This window comes from Dermacentor silvarum, chromosome 1 (genome assembly GCF_013339745.2).
Source record: "Dermacentor silvarum isolate Dsil-2018 chromosome 1, BIME_Dsil_1.4, whole genome shotgun sequence".
NCBI lineage: Eukaryota > Metazoa > Arthropoda > Arachnida > Ixodida > Ixodidae > Dermacentor > Dermacentor silvarum.
The window spans coordinates 230,632,515-230,656,680 of record NC_051154.1 but is presented as its reverse complement, the minus strand read 5'-3'; the positions used below and the strand labels follow the sequence as shown (position 1 = coordinate 230,656,680).

At 47.0% G+C, this 24,166-nt stretch overlaps 1 protein-coding gene across 1 annotated transcript; it reads left to right on the top strand.

The window, feature by feature from the left end:
* Positions 1–1,520: 1,520 nt before the first annotated feature.
* LOC119451781 (uncharacterized) lies at positions 1,521–19,782 on the top strand. The gene is made up of 8 exons (XM_037714499.2): positions 1,521–1,721; positions 2,585–2,896; positions 6,816–7,625; positions 10,607–10,661; positions 13,638–13,801; positions 15,249–15,365; positions 16,559–16,744; positions 19,666–19,782. The coding sequence occupies exons 1-8, from the start codon at positions 1,695–1,697 to the stop codon at positions 19,741–19,743; spliced, it is 1,749 nt and encodes a 582-aa protein (XP_037570427.1). The 5' UTR covers positions 1,521–1,694; the 3' UTR covers positions 19,744–19,782.
* Positions 19,783–24,166: the final 4,384 nt, after the last annotated feature.

Below are 24,166 nucleotides of genomic sequence, written 5' to 3'. Positions count from 1 at the left end.
GACTGATTCTCTTGACTCAATTACTGTGAACAGCGTTTACGAGGCTCTCGCTGCCATATGCTGCCGCCAGTCGACGCTCTTACGCCACTTTATCTTCCGGTCCGATGGTGGGGGTGGCGATAATGGTGATATTTAAGTATGGCACTCGTACACACAATGGGGGATGGGCCAAGACTACAGTGGTTGTACAAAACGCACAGTAACTATGCCGGAATGAAGCGAAGAGCCTGAAAAAGGCGAAACGCGTACCGGCGTACTGCACCGACAGCGAGAGCCGGCACGAAGCCTACAGCCTTTTGCTTCCTACTGCGCTTCATTCTGCGCAGCCCAGGGAACTTGCTCAGCCGGAGACGGACATGTGTAGCCCATTTCTGTAACTTAGTTATAACCATTGGTAGCAACGAAAAGCGGACGTGGAGCGGTAAGAGTGCTGGGCGTAAAGCCGCAAAGCGCTGGTTCTTTAAAGTTGAGACCTGAAGGTAAATTCGCGAGCAATTTTCTTTTCATTTCACGCCCCCCCCCCTCCTCCTCCCATAAAAATGTGGCCGCTGCGGCGGGGAATCGAACCCGGGACCTTGTACATAGCAGCATAACGCCACAGTCGCTGCGTCACCGCGTCGAATAGATTTCAAGTAGGACGCATTTCTCGAAACTATACAAGGTGCTAGATGTACATCCAGCGAATAGGTTGTTGAGAAAAAAAAAAGTATTACTAACAATAATGAACGAAATAAAACCTCCTAATTTCTGCAGCGCTGTATACGTTTAATAATCAGCGAGCGTTGTTTCAAAAATCTGGTATGTTGTACTCTGAGAGGATGAACGAGACAACTATCGAAGTATTTTAAAGCGACAGCTGCTAATGGTACTCAATCCAGTTTCTTGCGCCCATCATGTCGCCACGATCATTGGCAGAAGCTGCCAGGAGAAAACCTACTTGACCCATGACCACTGACCTGTGCCAGATCAGTGCCCGTGACCCCATCATGGGACTAGATGATGATGATGCTTGCTGCTACTACCACTACTAACTACTTTCTAATGATGATTATGATTATGTTATTAAAAAATGAACCAACCCAACGTGGGTCTTCCCCTCGTAGTAGTTTTCTTCTTTTCTTAATTAAAATGAACATGAAATCAATTTAGTCACCATCCAATGATGACGGCTTCTCCATTCCGCATGAATGAGGAGTAGAACCTCGTTGTTATTGTTTTCGCCTTTAATCAGTGGCAGTCGTTTGCTGTCATTCTTGTTGTCGATCGGGCCAACTATCGCTGTTTTCAGACGTCGCTTAAAGCTTTCCTTTGAACGGCCCTTTACAGTTTAACACTTTCGCGTCGCTTTTGAAGCAACCTGTTCACTAGTCAAACCTGTTGCAGGGTCCGGGGGCTTTGTTGCCCTTTGTGTGTGCATTCGCAGTCGTTAGTGCGCGCGCTTACAAAACGGGAAAGGTGACGAGCCTTCCGTGAAAGCCCTCGAAATGATGAGCTGACAGCGCTCTTCTATAGGCGGAAGCGCGAGCAGGCCGTGGAAGATGAGGAAGAAGAAGGCGCGCGCTGCTCGCCCTCGGCGGTTCGATGGAGGCCAGCGTGCTCCCGCCGCTATGATCCCCGGACGAGCGCAAAATTGAGCCCTGCCTGGGCACCGCCGTCGACCTCTGGGAGCACCGTGCGCTGCTGCGGGCTCCACCATGGCGGCGGAACACCCGCAGAGAACGGTGAGCCCTGCGCTGAATGCAGCTATGGTCGCGTTCCGACTCGCCGTTAGCGCTCGCTATATACCCTCCACTCGGGCAGGGTTGCTGCTAAACAACCGAGCCGTTGTTATCTGATAATGCGGTAACGTCGTTTGCTGCGCTTCGTTCGTATATACGTCGCTATATACCATTAGTGCGGCTGAAGTGCCATCATCGTAACCGAGGGCGTCAAGTCCACGATGAACTTACTCACGGGCTAAAGCCACCGCTGCCCGAGTATAAGGGTTCCCTCCGTCGCGCGGGAGTTATACGCCCCGTGGGCTGTTCGCGTATAGCTATAGTCCACCGTCCACGATCCGTTTGCTTCTGAGCACGCGTCGCGAGATGGGCAAGCCGCTGCCTTTCACGCTTCGCTCGCTAGCTGCGCGACAAAGTCGGCCGCTGCGGCGTATATACTGTGCATTGGGCTAACGCGTGGCGATAAGGCGTCCCTCGCAGCTTGGCGACTGTTCAGGTTCGCCATGGTCTAGGGAGATACGGGCAACGCGCTGCGTGCTGACGAGCGCTTTCGTAGCAGAGGCCTCTGGTAGAGCATATAGAGGGCGTGGAACCGAAGGGACGAAGTATGAGCGCTTCTTCGACTATACGAGGGCAAGCGTCTCTCGTGTAACCGAGCTGACCGTGCGACGGCGACCCATTAGAGCTCTTATTGAATAGGGAGTGTAGCGCAACACGGGGACATGGACAAGAAGGAGCGACAGACACGCATATATAGCGCTGTTATTCCTCATTGTGTACATGTCCCTGTGTCGCGCTACACTTGAACTTGTCGCATTGAAATGCGGCAAGCTCACATCGCCACCCTCGCGATCACGCCGTTGCAGAAACTGCGCTACCAGAGCAACTCGACGTTCGTGCTCAAGCCAAAATCGGCTGGCGGAGTGCGGCCGCGCTCGCCGCGCCAGAAGGGCCAGTCGACCACCCAAATGGTGGCGAGCGCGGAGGTGTCCGACACGGCCACGACGGTGGCCACCGCCATACCGGTGTCGTCCACCATCAACACGCCGTCGGCACGCAACTCGTACATGGCGCTCGAGATGAGCGAGACGCCCGCCACCATGATGGGCGTGAGCAGCATGGGTCCCATGGGCTACCCGACAAGCTGCGGGAGCCCCATCACCACCTTCGGCAGCATGGTAAGGTCCAACACACGTGAGCGCAACGACTGCTCGTTGCAACGCGTCTCTCTCGTCAGAGTGCACCTCATCAGCGTCATATATACGTACGTGTGGCTCGGTGACGACGAAAGTCGCAGATCTCGTGGCCAGAACGTGTTGGTAATCCCGTGTTTAGCAAGTAATTTTATAGCCCCGTCACGCGGGCGCTCTCGAGCGTATCTGAATCGGTACAGTTCGAACTCATCACACGACGGAGCGTTGCTGTACACGTCATTTTGAAGCACGCTTGGCTTCGATTGCTGCAAAACTCGCAAGCGGTTGGTGCTTCCATCAAGCCGTAAAATTCGATGCTTATTGTCTTCAGTGGTGACAAAAACCGCCTATGTTGTGCGGCGTCACGTACCACTTAAAGCTGTCATGCTTAGGAAAGAAGGCCAAAAGTCTTGCAAACCTTCCCAAGCCAGCCGCTCCGAATGTTAGCATTCGATGCAGGGCCTGCATCCACAAAACGTTCTTACGCTAGAACTGTTCGTAAAAAAAATCCAGCCAATTTTTATGCTGGGCATATTATTAGCAAAGGCGACCGGCCAATGGCAACAATCACTTATACTAACGAGATCGACGCTTTGTGAATTTGGCCCAAGAGCACATTAGTCTCACGTCGTGCTTCACATATATATATATGCCCTATACGTATACGTTATTTGCATTGACGAGATTTTATGAATTCGCATTCTGCTTCATTACATTTCTTGCGTCCGGCATTCCAATAAAGTAAAAAGCGCCTGCCATTGATCTAGCAGGACATCTGCCGAAAGAACAGTTGCCAGAAGCAGCAATTCATTTAAAATATCTAAATCTCCCAAGCCTTATCAGAGGTCGCTTTCTTTGTCTTACAGGCAGCAGTACTTTGGTTCGCAACAGGTTCTTTGGGCAATGTGCGTTGGGGGCTAACAGTCGATTGACAGTTTTCTTAACCTTTGCAAAGTGACCCCTTCGGTTTGGCCCTGGCCACATGCAGTTTTCGTAAAAAATATATAGGGTAGCAAGTTGCACTGTTAAGCCTGACAGCGCGATAATCAAGCTGTATATAATGCCTGAAGTAAGTTGCACCAGATGTTCTATCTATCTATCTATCTATCTATCTATCTATCTATCTATCTATCTATCTATCTATCTATCTATCTATCTATCTATCTATCTATCTATTTTATTTAGTATATACTGCAGACCAGAAAAAGGGTCCAAACAGAGAAATCACATCATTGGAAAACATATATCACTCAAAACAAAACACAAATAAGTGCAAAAGAAAAATATGAAAGGTGTGAAGTGTACACAAAGCTGAGTGTGGCTATTGGGAAAGCGATATATGTGGTTCGGTAAGGTGATTTATTCATCTACAGCGCGCGAAAAAAGAAATAAAAGAACACTTATATGTCTTAATTTTTGCAAAAAAAGTCGCAGTTTCGCCCGAAAGGCGAAGCACGAATTGCGATAGCAAATTAGTAGACAGCTATACAAAGTAAATATATTGTCTTTATCGGCCGTATAAACTTGTAAACACTCGCTTACTAACTGAATTAACAAGCATGGTGTCACGCGCGCACAAGCAAACATGAACACATTCCACTCGATGACCGTACACACTAGCTGTCGTGAGAAAGGTGGAGTGAGAAAGCGCGGTAGCAGCAGCGGGCGACTTGACCTTCGTGCTGCCTCTCGCTTCAACGCCAACTAAGCGGCGAAAACACAGCGCACACGAAGCTATATCACCACTCGGCGCACTCTGTCCCCATCGCATATCGTTTTCAAGATAGGGCTTGCGCGACCGTGCTCGGCCGCTCCATACGCATGCAGCCGCCGCCGTAGTAAAATATAGTAAAACTATAGTAAGGCTCCCCCTGGTACCTTGCGCACAACGGAAGACGGCGCTTCCTCCCTTGCGCGCGCAAGATATATATATATATATATATATATATATATATATATATATATATATATAGAGAGAGAGAGAGAGAGCCACCATCGTAGGTTCACCCTCGCACGTTTTCACTCGCACATATACAGCATACGGCACGCGGCGACGGTGTTATCGCCCTTGGACTTTATGCGGAACATTACGGCGACAACGACGGCAGAAATGCGTCTGGAGTGTCCATATAATTGCTATCGCAATAATAAGGTGTTATGCATGAACCTGAGGATGTGTTAAATGCATTGTGGACAAATGCGTTATATATGCAGGAGGGCCGAGTGCCAACTGCCGCTTAAGGATTAGGCAAAGAAACTCAAGACTGGCATGTTTTTCTTCGGGGTTCAAGTTATTCAATGTTACTTTCCCTCATAAGCGGGGTTGGGGAATTAGACATGTTATATTTGCAATAGACCTAACAGTTTTCCGTTCAACTCTGGTTATAGTTTAAGGGCTCCACACTACAAAGCAGTATTCGAGCTTTCATATAACAATTCTGAATTAAGTAAGTAGATTTCTAAGTTTGGCGGAGAACTTCGGAGCTTGTACTTCAAAAAAAGTTTTTAATGCGGAAAAATATACGTTATCTGTGTATTGATTCCAGTAAATGTTGTTAGTGATTGTTACGGCGAACTGGCATATAGCTGCTAACCTGTTTCACTTGTAATGGTCCTATCTATACCAGTATTCAAATAGGTTGTTCTTGCGAGTTATTCTAAGACAAGCCGAATTCGCGGCACCGTTTGAGCGCGTTATCTAGTTCAGCTGTGTTTGATCGCCAGCACATGAAATTTTACGAAATACCTTACAGTCAGCTGCAAACAATTTAACTTGTTTTTCTGGGGTAACCGCAGTAACAAGGTAAAAAAATACAAGAGAAAAAGCAATTATCTTAGGATCCTGCCCTGTAGAGGCACGCCCGACCTGATAGGAATAAGGCAGACAGAGTTGTTCCCATCAAATGAAACAAATTGCACTGAATTGGTGAGGTAGGCTTTAATCCACGAAATATAGTATACCGGAAGGTTAATGCTTTTAAGTTTGACTAAATATATAGAATCTTATTATTAAAAGTTCGGATATGGTCTACCGACAACCTGTATGTATTTCTTCACGGTAAATTTGCCTACTCTTCAGATCATTACGTAAACGCCACACGACAAAATCATTATTTTAAACATATGGCCTTTCCAAATATCTTGGCAAAAACACACTGAAGTTATTCTAAGCAACCATATAACTATCCACAAAACCCGTGGAGGAAGTGAGAGACCTCTGTTGAAGCCTTATAAAAACACGCACTGTTGACGCCCATAACTTTCACAGAGTAGAACAGAGCTCTGTTTCAAGTACGCCGATGTTTAACCGCGCCTGTTTTGAAATACAAAACTGATAACAAGACACTGGCAGGAGCGCGATTTAAGTTTCGCGTACCAAAACACAGCGCATTTAAACAATACCCAAGCAACTAGCCCAAGTCTCAGAACTGGCTAGTTTCACGCACACTGCTTGTTACAAAAGCTCTGAAAGACAAAGCAGAAAAGAAGGCATAGACTGGCGTCATGCATGTTTATAAACAAGAACTCTATATATGACTTCGCTAGCCGGCAGGCGTAGGCAGAAATAAACAGGCAAGCGAGTGAACAAACGCCTTTTGTTATTTCTGGTTGAACCATGGATGCACTTCAATTCATGGCCTCAATATTCGGTGGCTGAAGAAGTTTTTCTCTATACGACCATAAAACTTGGCGCCAATGAAATCCCGCTCGCCTATTATAACCAGCTGATGCGCGGTATTGGCGACGGATAAGCTGTTTATCTGTACGGCGTCGTGGCCTGGAGGAGGTAAGCGTATTATACTATAGATACCGACTGACACGCATTGTTGGCAGTCGTACACAACACCGTCGGCAAAGTTTGTAGCAATGCCGTCTCTCTGTCCGTGCTACGCGGTGCATGCAGCACCCGGGTCTCCTCTCGGACATGCGCGGCGAAGAGACGTTCGAGCCCGACTTTGGCTCTGACGGTCGGAGGCCTCGCTGGCGAGGGGCCTCGGCCATGCGGTCGCGCTCCCGGCGGGCGGCGGGCTCCTCGAGCCGCATGCTGCCACCCGACCGGGACTTCGACGCCGACGACGAGTCTGAACGGCGGGGCGACGATCGCCGGGCGCGCCGCCGGCGCCAGGGCCGCAGGGGCCGCCGCTCCAGCTTCGACGAAGACGAGGACTTCGACGACGGAGCCGGCGGGCGCCTCGTGTGCACCTGCGGCGCCAGCAGCAGCGGCGGGGCTGCATCCGCCGCCGCCGCTGCCACCGGGTTCACCAGCCAGAGGGCCGAGGACTTTGAGGACCTATACGTGCTCAAGAAGACCGGCGAACGCAAGAAGAAGAAGAAGAAAAAGAAAAAGAAGCCTCCTCCTCCGCCACCACCTCCGCCGCCACCCCCGCCCCCCGGATTCATGGGCATGCTGTGCGGGCTGCTTGGCTCAAAGCCGCCGCCACCACCACCGCCTCCGCCACCTCCCCCAGAAGAGTCCAGCTCCGAGTCAGAGTCCGAGTACGAATCTGAGTACGAGCTGAGGAGGCTGGACCGTCAGCAGCTGGAGCACTTCTGCCGGCAGATCGACTTCAAGCAGTTCATCAAGTTACCCGAGCCGGAGAAGAAGGAGGAGAAGAAAGAGGAGAAGGAAGAGAAGAAGGAAGAGAAGAAGGAAGAGAAGAAAGATGAAAAGAAGGAAGAGAAGAAGGACGCAAAGGCCGCCACCGATGCCAAGGTGAGACACATGGATGAGTTGTGATCTGCGGTATTGAAAGGGGAAACACAGGTAAAGAGTATCGCCGATAAACTGACGATTTAGCGACAGCATTAACAGCTTTCGGGTATCATTTACAACCGAACGCTGGTGTGAATACTCTTTGCATCATATATCACACAGCTCCCGCTCGAAAAATGCACCACTAATCGCACTATATCTATAGGCGTTGCCTTCTTCGAGGCAGGTTCACGAGTTGCAAAGTGACAAGATAAACAATATCTACTTGCGTGACTTTTACAACTTAAGAACTACGGCATACGCCACGTATTGTGCGCGCCTTCATTCTGCAAAGCGAACAGTTAGTTAATATGCGGAATGCAGCTTCACGTGTGCTGTTTCATATTCGTGTGACCACGTTTCGGAATGCGGAAAACACAACATAGCTACTCGAATGAGCCTTCTCACGGGGCAGTGCACCTCTTAACTGCATCCTTAGGCTGCAAAGTACTTGCAAATGTTTTTACAGTTTCAACATTGCAATTTTTGTGGGCAGGTGGTTTACACACGAAGTGTTGGCGACTCGCATGTATATACAGGGTGTTTCAGCGAACACTTTCAAAAATCCTTAAAGGTTGCCTGTGGCAGATGGCACAATTTTAGTTCATGAGCTGGTCTACTCAAAGAGGCGGACATTACTTGCACAAGAAATTGAAATGCATAATCGAATAATTAACAAAAATTCACTAATAATTTTTCTAACTAATTACCTGATATGGGCCCATATTGCAATTTACAAATTGTAGCCGTAGAGTTCGCAAGGCGGATGCACTTGGAACGAATTCTCGGGATGACACCAGTTTCGAGATATTAATTTGCGAACTTTGCGGAGAAATGCATTAGCATTCCAGTTAGTTTCTTAACAAGACGACGCTTTATGCATTGAAGCACAACATTAACTGGAACACCAATGCATTTCTCCGCAAAGTTCGGAAATTAATATCTCGAAACTGGCGTCATCCTCAGAATTAATTCTAAGTGGATCCGCCTTGCGAACTCCACGGCTACAATTTGTAAATTGCAATATGGGTCATCAGGTAATTAGTTAAAAACTTAATTAGTGAATTTTTGTTAATTAGTCAATTATGCATTCCAATTCTTGTGAAAGTAATGTCCGCCTCTTTGAGTAGAGTAGCTCATTAACTAGAACTGGGCTATCTGCCACAGGAAACCTCAAATTGAAAGTGTTCGCTGAAACACCCTGTATATACATGGTGTTTCAGCGAACACTTTCAAAATTTATTAAAGGTTGCCTGTGGCAGATAGCCCGATTCTAGTTAATGAGCTGGTCTACTTGAAGAGGCGGACATTACTTGCACAAAAACTTGAACTGTATAATCGACTAATTACCAAAAATTGACTAATTAAATTTTTAACTAATTACCTGATGACCCATATTGCAATTTACAAATTGCAGCCGTGGAGTTCGCAAGACGGGTGCAAGGCGGATCCACTTGGAATTAATTCTCAGGATGACACCAGTTTCGATATATTAATTCCCAAACATTGCGGAGAAATGCACTGGCGTTCCAGTTAATTTTGTGCTTCAATGCATAAGCGACGTTTTGTTAACAAACTAAATGGAACGCCAATGTATTTCTCCGCAAAGTACGGGAATTAATATCTCGAAACTGGTGTCATCCCGAGAATTCGTACAAGCGCAAATGCAAGCGCAAATTATTTCGCGCACGGTCTACGGTTTCGCGTTGCCCTTACGACACATTCACTTTGAAGTTGGCGCCAGCTTCCGCATTTAGCTGTACGGTTGGGTGTGGATTACGGGCTGTACCTTCTACCAAAGTTTCATACAAAAATTACTGGAGAAAAATCTGGCGCTAGTAAAGTACGAATTTGGGCCGGGTATTGATGGGGTAGGATGTTTCTTCCCCCCCCCCCCCTTTTTTTTTTTTTTTTTTTTTTTTGCGCCCGTGTCTACGGCAGTGCAAGCATGGGCATCGTGGGTATACGTGGATTTGCCTAAAGTTCCTCCTTCTGGCTTCAAACGACTTCGATTAATCCTTTTCAACGAAATATTTCGTTTTAATTCATGCATATCGAAATGACTTTCACGTGCTCGGAGACTCATTGCCTTCATATCGTTTTTAAGTACATGACTGCTTGGAAATTTCGAAAAATAAACCACCACAAGAACGCCTGAAGCCACCTGCACGAATATTAGACAAATCCATGTATTAAGCATCGTTCCCGATGTAGCTGAACGAACGCAGCGCCAAAGTTTCCTCTAGTAAGTTAGCAAGAATCTATATGCCTTCTACATGACCTTCGAGACCGGGCTGCCCGCGCCGACACCGCGCGCTACCCGATCGCGGAGGCCATGTGCTCGGCGTTGGTTTTTACCTTCTATTTCCCGTGATCGCGTGGCTGCATAAATTGTACATTTAGGACGCGGTATACGCGGGTGCGAGAAATTTCTCTCGGTTTTTCTCTTCGCTCGACTCTTTGTCTTCGCACGCGCTTGCCTGCGGGAGCACCAGCGGTGTCACGCGGGAAAGCGCACTTGGTGCGACAGCTGCCATTGGTCTTGGTGCCGTTGGTCTTTTGTAGGAAACGCACCGTACCAGGTTTTCCTTTTTAGCACTCTTTCCCTTTCTCTTTCTTTTTTTCTGATTTTTTTTTTTTTTTTTTTTTGAAGGAGGGGGCGGCATTTTGCAACACAAGGTCCTGCATAAACTGCAATGGGCAGTCAAATGAAGCTGATGTTGGATCCAGTCCCGTTATAACAGGTTATGTGAGGTAGCGCCGTGATTTGTTTGCATGGCAGCTAGTTGGACCCAGATAGCGCGAAGTCGAGGGTATATTTTCGACAGTGTTCGCCTAACCTGTCCTCCGAGAACGTGTTGAATGCTTTTTCGCGGAGAATAATTTACATGTATCTTTCTATGAGGTGCAATAACAATCTTTTGTTTTTCCTGCACTTCCAGCCCGCCGCTCCGCCAACGCCCCTCGATGTCAAGGTTCCGGTCATATTCGTTTTCGGTAAGACCTCAGTATAACGCCGCCTACTCAGGCAGAAATAGGCGCGAACACAGTGAGTCGATCGCCAAATGCCATGTGAATTGTGACCTAGCGCATCTATAGGTTTATTTTATCCTCCAAAATGACGTAACAAAGCACTAAAACATAGCGGCTCGAACGTATCACACATGCGCCTTTCATGCCATACATATGAACCTGTAATATGACTCTCGCATATGCCGCTAAGCCGTTCACAGCACCGCCCGCTTTGACGTCAACGTGTGCTATGTTGTCACCACCGGTGATCCTATGCCATTTGACACCGAGCTTGACACAGATCATTTCATTAGTTTACACAGATAAAATATTCTTTAAAAGGTATGTTTTCATTATATTAAACGGTAAGACGTTGATTATTAGAAAGGAGAAATGGTCAAAGTTAATTTCTTTTTTTTTTCTCGTGCCGAAACCCCAACTCCTGTATGCCAGTGTGACGTCATGGATTTAAAGGTATTCTTCTTGTATTTAGGCTGTTTTGTATCAGTAAACGATTTTGGAGCTCTTTTAGAATGCAATGTAGTGTATTTTTACCGATATAAATTTAACTAAGCCCGAGCAGATGCCGTTAAAATCCGTGACGTCCCGACAGGCTGGTGCGGGAACTTCAAAGTGGCGTCGGGCCATCCGTATTTCGTTCTTGCGTCTCCTTCTGGCTCGCCAAACCTCTCTGCTCACGGTAATAGTGACGTTTCTGATATATTTTACAGAAAGGTAATTTACCAATACAGATCTAATTATTTTTCTCTCTAGTGTTCCTTTAACCGCCGTGCGCTAGTGGCAGTGTTGGTACAGACCTTTTTCGTGGAGCAGTTTGCTCTGGCGTAAAGGCATGGCGCTTCCGGCGGCGCGCCGCGCGTTGCCTCAGCGAAAGCGCACGAATACGAAACCATTACCGCTTCTCTACTGCTACTGCGCGATCAGCTGACGGAAACGTAACTCTGTGATCGCTAACGCACTGTACTCTATGCATGCTGCAAAATGTGGAACGGTAGCGGGAAGGCGTGTGCAGTGACTGGCTGGACAAATAGTGACTTTCATATTAAGAAATGGAATGAATCTGCGTGACGCAAGTCCTAGGGCCGCTGTTACATAAGGACTTCCTGTGCTGCCGGCCATCCTTCGCGATGCACACTTTTCCTCGAGGATAAAAAAATATCACTCATCCGGCAGAGTGGTATCGCTAAACTCCACAGAAAGGACTTCAACCCCGGAACGCTGGCAAGAGTGAGTACCGCTCGTTAACACAGTGACAAAGGGAGTAGCACCGCTTCCTGGCATAGTAAGTTTCTCGCACTATACGCACATCCACCCCAGTTCACACGCAAACTTACACCCGCCACGTATCAAGAATAAGTGAATGGGCTCACTCTTGAATCAATGCCCCGAAACGTTGGTGACGGGGTCTCCACCGACTACACACGAATGCTCGAAGATGAACGTTTCGTGACAGTCCACAGAGTAAGCGAGTGACTAGCGATAATACGTCTTTGCTGCAAGCTATTACAAAGTACAGATCAACTACGTTCCAATTCCAGTGCACAGCAAGAACAAGTCTATCAGCAACGGAACACACCCGCGAGCAATTAGGCAGAAGATAAAAATCAGATAGTGACCGCACCAAGGAACATTACGAAGCCAGAAACATGTCAAGCCACAGCTTCAAAGTGATTGCCAGAAAAATAAAGAAGATCAAAACATACTGATCCAGATTTAATTCATAAGCGGAAAGCTTTAGACAGCTTGAAATACATTTCGAGCCCCGCTTTTAGAACAAGCACCGTATACACTGCTCGCGCTGTTTGGACAAGGCGTAATGAGCCCCGAAAGTGCTTAAATGTCCTCTAATGCTGTGACCAAAGCGTCGTGTCGTCCATTCAATCACCGTCTACGATATCCACCGAAACAGAGGTTTGCTGAGCCGCACCGGGCGTCATGCACATCCATAGTAAACACGGAGGCAATGCAGTCAGCTGAGGCAAGCAATGGACGCGTTACCACGTGATCAAACGTCGCGGCGCCCACAAGATCACCGTGAAAAGGGTCAATACGCGGGTTCTAGCCTTACCAGTGGAGCGTGGCCTCTATTTCTTTTTTACTTATTTTCTATTTACTTCTGTAGAATCAACAAACATACAATTATATACACCATAATTACCTTCAATTTCATTATGCTTTCCTTGGTTTTCATGACTCGGTCGCGCTGGTGGTCATGCAGCATACCTAACCTATAATCTAACCTAATCCGTCCGGCATGCAGTCAGTGGGTTATGCCGTCGGCCTTCGGCGTGGATTGGTATATATACTATATAGAGTGGCCCCGTTGTTAGACATGACGCGGAGACAGTACTGCGTCGGCGCCTAAAGGGCACTGTACGCACCCGGTATGTATACACCGAACTTAAGAAACGGGCGGGGTGAAAAAGAGAGAAAACATTGTAAAGCCTTCCCGCGGTGCATCACAAGTCCAGGAACAACAAGCAGCTAGCACCCATTGCGCCTCCGAGCTGGAGCTGGAAACAGGCACGGTGTGGGAAAGCGCAGTTTTCGCCAATAACTACAACACAGAGGTCACAATTAATGTCACAAGGTCACAAGGGAACCAATTCTGTGCGCCTGCAGCCCTACATCCCACATGAGCAGTGCTGTTTTTGACAGCCGGAAAGCCGTTCGAAATTTCCCGCGAAGTTTGAAGCGTGGAAGTCTATGGATATTAAGCTCCGAAATTCACAGGTATATATATTATATTTTTCGTGGAGAAAAACGATCTGCGAACAAACTATACGGTGCCCATTGAAATGTTAAAAGAGTTGCCTATCTCTACTTTATATTTTCTATTCATTAAAACATCTATCTTCATATTGTGATGTTATACCTATGCCTGTAATGACCTCCGCCTGCATCCCTGCTTATTTTTTGCACTGCTCCCTTTCCATTCAGGCGGCCCCGGTTCCGGCAAGGGCACGCAATGTGGCAAGATCGTAGAGAAGTACGGATTCACGCACATCTCCTCCGGGGATCTGCTGAGAGCGGAGGTGCAGTCCGGCAGCGATCGGGGCAAAGAGATGAACGAAGTGATGAAGAAAGGAGAGCTCGTCCCGCTGGTACGCACTGCTCTCGCGCACAACTCGTTCGACACCCCGATGCTGCATCGACGAGCGCTCTGCGCGCGCCGGGCGGGTTGTTTATTTTCCAACAACCGTCACTCTTACAAATGACGAGGCGGCTAGGATAAACAGCGCGAGCGGCGTGACAAAAACAAAACACGGGAGCTCATCATTTGTCTCTCGCGCTGTTTTCCTACACTCTGCAGATGATCAACCAACTTGCCCCAAGTAACGATAAGTTAACAGGTGCTTCTCTTGCATCTTGCGTCGTCAGCACCACGCATGAAATACAGTCGTAACTGACCTTGCGGCGGCCCAATGTTAGCGATATTTTCCGCGCTCCGCAAATTTTTTGAAAGGAACACTGCATATTTTTTGAGCTCGATAAGAAAAAGTTCGTGATATGTAGGCAGTGCATGCTGGCTAGAACATGCGAGCCAAATGCTGCATGCATCAGGGAGTCCACATTCTCGCTTAAAATATCGTTTCTTCTCTCCTGCAGCTTTCGATCGAGGCCCCCTTTAGTGTGCCCACCCCCCGTGACGTCATAGACCATGCACGACATCCCATAAAAAAATTATGTGGTTTTACGTGCCAAAACGACGATCCGATAATGAGGCACGCCGTAGTGGGGGACTCCAGAAATTTGGACCACCTGGGGTTCTTTAACGTGCACCTAAATCTAATTACATGGGTGTTTTCGCATTTCGCCCCGATCGAAATGCGGCCGCCGTGGCCGGTATTCAATCCCGCGACCTCGTGCTCAGCAGCCCAACACCATAGCCACTGAGCAACCATGGCGGGTATGCGCGACAGCCCATAGACGCCGGCCGTTGGCGATTTTTCATGATTCTTCACGATTCTTTTTAGAAATTTTCACTAAAATATGTATATTCACTGAATGACATCGCACTCATCACATTGTGTACTTAGGTTTGAAGAAAAGGTGTCGCAAGACCCCTTTAGGAGTGTTGGCACCTATTCACAGTATCCTGAGAGGAAACGAATATGAGACGACTCGCGCGTCGCCGTAACGCGCGGGCGGTCGAGAGGCAGTTGAATGAACTGCATTCTGGCGTGGCACTTTTTCAGAGTAAGTCTTGGTTTGGTTTAGTTTTGTCGAAATGGGGTTATTTGCAACTTTACGATCTTATTCTTGCCCCAGTTTATTATCTCCATTGACGACATCGCATCACCTACGTTCCATTTGTTTTAACTTCGGTTTAACTGCGGAGGATAATCTATCGCCACCAGCGCGGGGCAACCATTAAAGTTTCTTATGTCAGAAACTTTCGCTTGCATTGCATCTTCCGTTAATGGCACATTTATTGAACATAATGCTCTAAAAATAACTGTCTTATATTCCCTGTAATGAAAGGGTGACAAAGCGATTCGATGAGCATCACGCAGGCCATACTTCCTTTCTTTTTTTTTTCTTTCTTAGGACATCGTGCTGCAGTTGCTTAAAGAGGCAATTAAGAAGGACGTAGAAAAATCTAAAGGTTTCCTCATCGACGGCTACCCCAGGAACACCGAGCAGGGAGACCGATTCGAGGCCGAAGTAAGCACGTCGAACATCGCTGGATTTTAGTTTGCTCCTATTAGGGTGTGTGCATGCCGTAGTAGATTGTCTCAATTAATGGAGAAGTAGAGGAGGGTGTGTACTGACCAGGGGCTCAACACGGCGAGAACGGGCACCATTTATCTCCAAGCGTTTTCTTTTTGCAATACCTAATGTAATGGTGGAAGAATGATGCAAACTTCATCGCTTTTGTTCGCTGTATATACAGCTGTACGCCATTTCGCAACTTAATTCAGTTAAAAAAAAAAGCGGGATAGTTTCTCGACACAAAGATCAGTGCGTCAGAGAGATAATCGACACGGTTAAGATTGCTCGTGTGTAAGCATGCCAACACTATAAGAGACCAAGGAAGAACTAAAGGATTTTAAATGGTTGGTGATTAGGTCCAAGGTGATATCACTTTGTGCCATTCATGCTGATTGTTGTTCTTTTCCTCCCTTTCTTGCTTTTTTTTTTCCTTTCCTGCTGGCGCGCTTCGTGCGTGTATACATATGCCTATAGCATTGCCAGAAGAACAAACAGTTGGAAGTCAGCGCTCTTTTCACTCTGTCTCTATCGTCGTACCTTCCTTATTTTTCCCGCTGTTACATAAGTTGGTAATATAATTACGCAGTTAATTGAAATTACTATTTAATTGTTTATTAAGCAATTATCGCATACATTTACTGATATCTACCACCGATATTGCAAAAGAAGATAGAGAGAAATAGAGACATTGTTATCTCAACCACACTCCCTTCAAAATTTCGGCTGTTCCCATTCGAAGCAGGCGACACCCTGTGAGAGCTGGTCCAGCGCTCCGAACGTATCAGATGTAACGTCGTTTAACTGCAAGAGTCACGAGGGAGGTAGTGGCCGAATACTTGTACCAGGGAGGCCAATTCCTGTTCTGGTCTGTGAGTGTTTTTGTTGAAGCTTGGTGGGCCTTCCTAATTTCGTTGCACCTGGACTAGTATATAGCTCCACTGGCGCTCGGCGGAAGTTCGAATCAACTAGCGCAAGACAGGGGTAATTGGAGATCGCTGGGACAGGCCTTTGTCGCAGAGTGGACATTAAAATGGGCGGCGGCGGCGGCTACTGCATGCTGCTGCTGCTGATGATCGTCGTGTAACGTGAACACACATGGTATCCACGCCTTCCTCTGAAATTCGTTCTTTCCGAACGAAACGCAGGTGTGCAAATGCACGCACCTGCTCTACTTCGAGGTGAAGGACGAGACGATGAAGGGTCGGCTTCTGAAGCGAGGCGAGACGAGCGGCCGCGTCGACGACAATGAGGAGACCATCACCAAGCGCATCAAGACCTTCCACTCGGAGTCTGAGCCTGTCCTCGAAAAGTACAAGGCCATGGTGCACAAGGTATAATGGCGCCCTCACGCCACGACTCATCGCGCGCGGCACAATTCCCTGCCCACAGAGTACGGTCGCCAGTTATACAAAACTTTTAACCGCAAGAATTTGAATGTCATGGTGCCCGTCTTGGTTATAGAGGCAGTTACAATAGCTTATGCTTCAAGCGAGGAAACAGAAAAGGTCACTCGGAGAGTTTCCGCGCGCCCGACCTTTTAAATAATGGGTTTTTACGTGCTAAAACAACCATCTGTTAATGAGGCACGCTATAGTGGGGGGACTCCGGAATAATTTGGACCACCTGGGGTTCTTTAACGTGCACCTCAATTAAAGTACACGGACGTTTTTGCTTTTCGCACCCATCGAAATGCGGCCGCCGTGGCCGGGATTTGATCACGCGACCTCGTGCTCAGCAGCCCAACACCACAGCCACTAAGCAACTACGGCGGGTGAGCCCGACTTTTTCTAGAACTTTCTCACTATTATGGCTGCGAAGCACTAAATATATACGGATAAGCTGCTTGCTTGATTTACACGTTTACTCCTGACTTTGAATACGATCATCTCTTGGCTTTGGCACCAGTAGTTACTCTTGTGCCAGATTATTAATGAGTCCTATAAATGACAGACTCAAGGTTAGCGGACGCTATCGGCCTTGCGCTACAGTGCGGTCGAAGGGTCTAAGCATGCGCAATGCTGCCCATGCAATTTCTGGGGTACACGTATATACAGCAGGGTGTTTCAGCTAACTCGTGTCAGGCCTTAAAAAACATTCACGTCAGCGCTGCGAGAGTACAACCAACTTAGTATCTAAATAATTCCGCGGTGATAGCTAATGTAGTTTCGATTTTTCCTGTCTCCAAGGAAAGCGCGCGAGATATGAAAAAGTACCGCGGGATATTCAAAGGCAGAGTCTCCCTGCAAATCACGGCTTCGGACACTATCGTCCGTCACGAAGAACACTATATGCCACCGCCGCATAATGCTCTGGTGCGAGAGGAAGCCGCAGTATGGCGGTAACTCCAAACAGACGCATATCCACACTTGAGTCTGTACCACGCCATACACCCTGCGCTGTATTCTTACAAATAACCACACTGCGATGAATGCGCGACGACGCTCTACCAAATAGTATACGGGCACGCGCAAGCACAACAGAGCTCACACCCACAACACACTCCACCACATGGCAATGGGAGGCAGCGCTGTCCAGCTCTGACTCGACGGACTAGCTCGAACTGGTCGACCGAGCGAGAAGGGCAGCATAGACGCCCGCAGGCTGAAGAGCGAATGAGCTACCTACGCTCGCTTCCCTCATGTGCTGTTTTGTATAAAGTTTATTCTCTCTCTCTGTCTGGTATAGCGGAAATGCCACACTGGGCAGAGGTGAAATTCTCGCTTTTCAACGCGGTCTGGATGGACGTCTCCAACATACATTCTCGCGCAAATCAGCCAGAGAAAAATAGGGCAAATGTGTATGGGAGTTCGATCAACGAAAACAAAAACAAATAGAGCGTGCGTGTCAGCCTGAACCGAGTTTGTATATATATATATATATATATATATATATATATATATATATATGTGTGTGTGTGTGTGTGTGTGTGTGTGTGTGTGTGTGTGTGTGTGTGTGTGTGTGTGTGTGTGTGTGTGTGTGTGTGTGTGTGTGTGTGTGTGTGTGTGTGTGTGTGTGTGTGTGTGTGTGTGTGTGTGTGTGTGTGTGTGTGTGTGTGGTGTGTGTGTGTGTGTGTGTGTGTGTGTGTGTGTGTGTGGTGTGTGTGTGTGTTGAGGTGCGGTCAGGTGAAAGTACAATATTCTGATCATTGCAAAAAAAAAAAAAAAGCGAGCAAGTCCGTCGACTGAAATAAAACTTAGCGAAAATTCTATAATAAGCAAGCGTTGAGTGCAAGTCCGTTCAATCAAGGCTGCGCAAATGTCCCATATTCTCCCACACTATCCTTATTTGGCTCACTTTTTTGGCGACAAGTTCCGTTCCACGGCTCAGTTTTGCGAGGCTCTTGCGAGGCTAGTTTTGTCATAACACGCAGTGTCCAGGCGTGATGGGGAGAAGGCTGAAACCGTTATCGCAGTCATCGCCCTACCTTGGTCTATACAGGATGTTTCATTTTAGCTGCACCAAATTTTTTAAAATTGGCTGTGGCAGATAGCACAATTATAATCATTGATCTAAACTACTCGATGAGGCGGCCATTACTTCCACGAGAAATCAAAACGCCTAATTGAATAATTAACATAATTACGCTAGTTAATTTTTTAATTAATGATTTTACGGCACATCTTTCAATCTACGAATTATAGCCGCTGAGTTCGCAAGGCGTATCCACTTGGAACGAATTCTCAGGACTGAACCAGTTTCGAGATATTAATTTTTAACGTGTCCGACGAAATGTATGGGCGTTCCAGTTAACTTTTTGAGGAAAACGCTGTTTTATGCATCGAAGCACAAAGTTAACTGGAACGCCCATGCATTTCGTCGGACACTTTGAAAATTAATATCTGGAAACTGGTTCAGTCCTGAGAATTCGTTCCAAGTGGATACGCCTTGCAAACTCAGCGGCTATAATTCTCAGATTGAAAGATGTGCCGTAAAATAATTAATCAAAAAGTTAATTAGCGTAATTATGTTAATTATTCAAATAGGCGTTTTGATTTCTCGTGGAAGTAATGGCCGCCTCATCGAGTAGTTTAGATTAAGGATTATAATTGTGCTATCTGCCACAGGTAATTTTTTTTTTAAATTTGGTGCAGCTAAAATGAAACACCCTGTAAATAGCACGCAGTTCGCACACTCGCTTATGGGGCTATATCGGATTTGAAAAGAAAGGTCTCAATAGTGTCATGTCATTGTCACGATCATGTACATTTACGCTGACATGCGAAGTCCCACCTGCTTGCTTTCATTTTTCCAGGTCTCGGCCGAAGACGACCCGGACAAGGTGTTTGAAACGCTCGTTCCGTTCTTCGACGAGATTACCAAGCCAAAATAACGACATGTCTCAGCAGTAAATATTTTCTTTTCCTGTCTTTTCTTTCTTTTTTTTTTTTTTTTTTTGAAGAGAAAACAATACACTGGAGTATTGTTTCTTGTACGTTGGGATGTTTAATCGCTGCTAACGTTTGCACAGAGATTTACTTTTCTGTTTAACACAACAGCATATGACGGACCACAACGAAGTTATAAACAATTAAATTATAGGATTATCGCCCCAAACCCACACACCGAAAGCGGAGTGGCCAAGCGGATTTTCAAAGCGGCGAGGCGGATTTAACCCTTGTCTGCGAATTTAACCCTTGTCGGGCTGCCCGCGCCGCCGGGGAGGCGGAGCATCTCGCAATTTCACGGACGTGCTGCCACCTCGCACTTATTACCCAAATTCTACACAATCTTCTTCCATAACCCTGTCTTATTGTCGGCTTCCTTGTACTTCGCGTTACATTTGTAGCACAGGACCGTGTACTGCTTATGTCCAGCAGCAGTTCCACAGAGAACACCGCCGGTTCAGACACGGTGGACGCCATTTGCATTATCTCGGCCGGATGTTTACATTCATTCACAGTGCTTCCGCCGTCTCGGGTTCTGATTGGCTGTGGCCAAAGTGGCCAACTTTTCCCAGCAGAAAAAATCGGTCCAAGCGCGATCCGGCCAAGCGGCCGCTCGTATATGGGAACATAACCTGTGGTTCTTCAACGTGCACCCTAGCTTGGTACACGAGTGTTTTCTAATGTGTACCAATCGAAATGTGGTCACAAGGAGCGAAAATCAAACTGCGACATCGCGCGAAACACCAGAGCGCCATAGCCACTGAACGACCGCTGCGGGGAAAGAACGAAGTTGGACGGGAGTCGAAAGGTAGGCAGACGACCTCACAAGGCTCGACCTGAACCTCCATATCAACTCCTTTCAGGAGGCCTCACCTCAACTTTACGCAGCCACCAGCGATCTCGCCTCGACCTCAAATGATCCCGAGTTTGAGGTTAGGTCCTCACCTCACTGCGTGAGTTTGAGGTCGGGGTAATCAATGTTGACTGTACCTTGTTGTGTTTCGTGTCGTATATTTTATGTAAGCGCTTTTCAAAGAAATACACGGCGAAATCTAGACGAGAACAACCAATACGTCGACAGGACGGAGGCGCCAACTTTACAGCTTTACAGCCAAGTCACATGATCACAGTGAACATTCTAACATAGCCCAATACAAGAACGAATGCTCAATGATCAGCTGCTCATGCATACCCAGGAAGCAGTGACGTAGCCAGAAATTTTGTTCGGGAGGGGCTCACGTTGCATCGCGGCCTCTTCCTCATAGAATTTGTCGAGGGATCAAATACATTAATAATAACTGCATTGCCATTGCCAATGTCATTGTGTATTAGATGCTGCAAACGAATTCTTGAACGCTGCGCGCTGTTAAGACAAGTAACGTACGTATTTTTTCATAAAAGAATATATTCGTATGTCCCAAAAATAGTGGCAAAAATAACTGATATCAATGCTTCCATGTTGTTTGTCTATTAAATAAAGAAGATATCACACGAACTTTAGAACTATTTCAGTTCCAAACCAGCAGAGCACTACATGCCACTGATATGTAAAACTTAAAGGCCATGAAATGAACAAGTTTATGAATGAGGACAAATATTTTGATAAATCTTCATTCAAGTCTACATTCAAGAATGATAAATCGTCATTCAAGAACCTTGTTTACACTTTTGTACTTATGCAACGGCTAGAGAAAAACCTAAATGATGCTGTCTTTCGTTGCAATAGATTGCGCAGGAGCAGCTGTTACCGGTCGTGTATTGTAATTACACCGAGATTATAGTCGCAGAAGTGAGTACATATAAAAAGCAGGAGTTCTGCAAAATATACATTAGAAATGCCAAGATATAATGGAATATACAAATGCCAAGATACAACTTGATAAAGCGCAAAAAAGTGTCGCTGGAAACAAAGTTCACTGCTTGTATACACAAAACCTCGTAACAAGATATTTAAATATACGTATACGTCTCCAATAAATATACGTATTTAAGCAAACGTCACTGTATATAATGCGTCAAACAAAACAAACATGTTGCCCAGTCACAGATAGTAACTTTACGCATAGAAAGACAGACGATCCAGGCAAGAACAATACTATTATCGCAGAAATCGTGATATGTACTTGGGCCATGCAGTGGTTGAGACAGCACCATATGGGTAGAATAATGCAGAAATTAGTACGAAAATGTGTAATTTAACTGCCTGCAGAGAGGTAACATATATTCTGCACCCAAAATTAAAGAAGGGTATTGCTTCGGTTTCAAAAAGAAGTAAAAGCAGGTAGCTAAAAAGGAAAGAAAAGGCCAAACGAAAGCCACAGATGATGCGGCTAGTTGAACTACCCAGTATCCGAGTGTGTTTGTCGGGAGACGCCGCGTGGGCCGGGCTTCCAATGAGCAAGGTCGGTCAAAATTGGTTATTGATCTCCTCGTAATTTTCGTATTCACACGATAATTTTGCTTATGGTGCTAACTGTTCGATTAAACGGCAAAACTTTCTGCGGTTTTAAAAGCTAATGAACAGTCATACGTTTTTATAATTACGAGTTTATGGACCTGAAGGAACAGAGCTTTTTACTTGCATTGATTTTTGCTGCTTCGCAACCTAAAGGACAATTACTTCACTTAGCGGGGAAGTTTAGCGAAGCGGTCATTGACTTCGGACACGTTGATGCCGACGTCTCTGGGCGTATAGAAGCGCCAGCCTAACCATGCATTCCACAGACATTGTAGAGCGCAAGTAGTTCTTTAGTAAACTCTTGTTAAAAAAATATTTTTTTCTGCGCTGACAGTGGTCACTGGAAGAGTGATTAGAATCTGCAGCAGTTTTTACACATTTACATAGAACCTGCAGTCGCAATGAGAGAGGGCATCTATTCGGGTGCTAAAACCTAAAACACTCCCTAGATGTCGTTGGCATCCTTGTTTAGGTACCTTGCACAAACAGTATAGGCTGTTCGATTCCAGCGATGTCCGTCGTTTCGTCAGTAAGTATGGAGAAGCAGCCTGTTTTCGCAACTAGGCTTTCTTTGATAATGTCATCACAAATTTCTATAATTTGGTTTTCTAAATCTGGGCTTAAATGCGAGGCACTACTGGGGCAACTTTCCAAACGGTTCTTCAGAGATGTATCTCCACAATCAGCTCGCACGCGCCGAAGAGCTCTGAAAATACCAGTATTTTCAGCGGGGGCTTTGCTTAAATCGATAGGACCACTGTCCCTATGGCCACGGAGAGCCAGGCCTTGTCGCCCGCAAGAAAGAACTGCCTCAATAATAGGCCGCTAACTTTCTTCAGTTTTCTCTTATTTTACTTTACCTGACCTGGTCCAGCTGATCGATCAGATTGGGTGCACTTCCTGAAAATGTTTGGAGAAAGTTATCAGCTGCCAGCTAACAGTTACGGTGATATTTAGTATTTTCGTGTGTGTGAAAAATTGCGAGCGCATGCTTCCATTTCTGGAACGGCTTGCACATGAGGGCTCCAGTGCGCGCATGCTGTCCAAAGTTTATAAGAACATTAAACAGCTAGATAAAGTTCCGGCATCCCGCCCAACCACAACGAGCGCGCCCATCTCGTCGCGAGGCAGCTTACCCGCCGCGACGCGATCCCCCAGAGGGCAGCCGCCGCCGTTGTTGCGCGGGACCCCAACGGAGGAGTTACCAACACAACCCAAATCGCGGCGGATGGAGCTGGGGGCCACGGGGACGCCAACCGCGATATCGAGGAGTTTCCGGCCTCGTACCGAGAGGTTCTTGGTCACTACAAGAAACAACGTAAGAAATATCCACAACCCCACGGGCGGCTGGACAGGTCCCAGGCAGTCGACCTGAGGCGGTTGCAGACAGGCACTTTCACCAACCCCTACCACCTGCACCGCCTGTGGCCCGCGCGGCACCCATCGCCCGGCTGCCCCTGGTGCGAGCACGAACGGGCTGATATGGCCCATATGCTTTGGGAATGTCAACGCCATGAGCAAGAAGCACCAAGAGGAAGGCAGAAGACAACAGCAGGACCCTCTGAATGCGGGCGCCTCACAGAGAGATGGCAAGCCGCCCTCCTCAGCGAGGCACCCGAGGACCAGGAGTGGGCCGTCCAGCGGGCCAGGGCTATTGCCGAGGATCTCGGAAGATTTTTCTCCGGCGATGGACCCCTGGCAGCCTAGCCCCGGGCACCAACAGCCATAACCATTGGACATATAAAGTTTATTCCTATCCTAAGTTCCAGAATTGAAAATCTAAAGCACGCCTTCGGAAATGTCAGTGCACTTTTCGCGTCAAAAGTTTATGAGAACTTTATACCCATAAAGTTTCGGAGTTGAAATCCATGCGCTCCGTATAGATTCCGCGGCCGCTGGACTTTAGTTCG

Coding starts and splice junctions, on each gene's coding strand:
- LOC119451781 (XM_037714499.2), top strand. CDS start 1,695: ATGGCGGCGGAACACCCGCAGAGAACG. Junction 2,897..6,815: donor TCACCACCTTCGGCAGCATG/GTAAGGTCCAAC, acceptor CGGTGCATGCAG/CACCCGGGTCTCCTCTCGGA. Junction 13,802..15,248: donor AAGGAGAGCTCGTCCCGCTG/GTACGCACTGCT, acceptor TTTCTTTCTTAG/GACATCGTGCTGCAGTTGCT.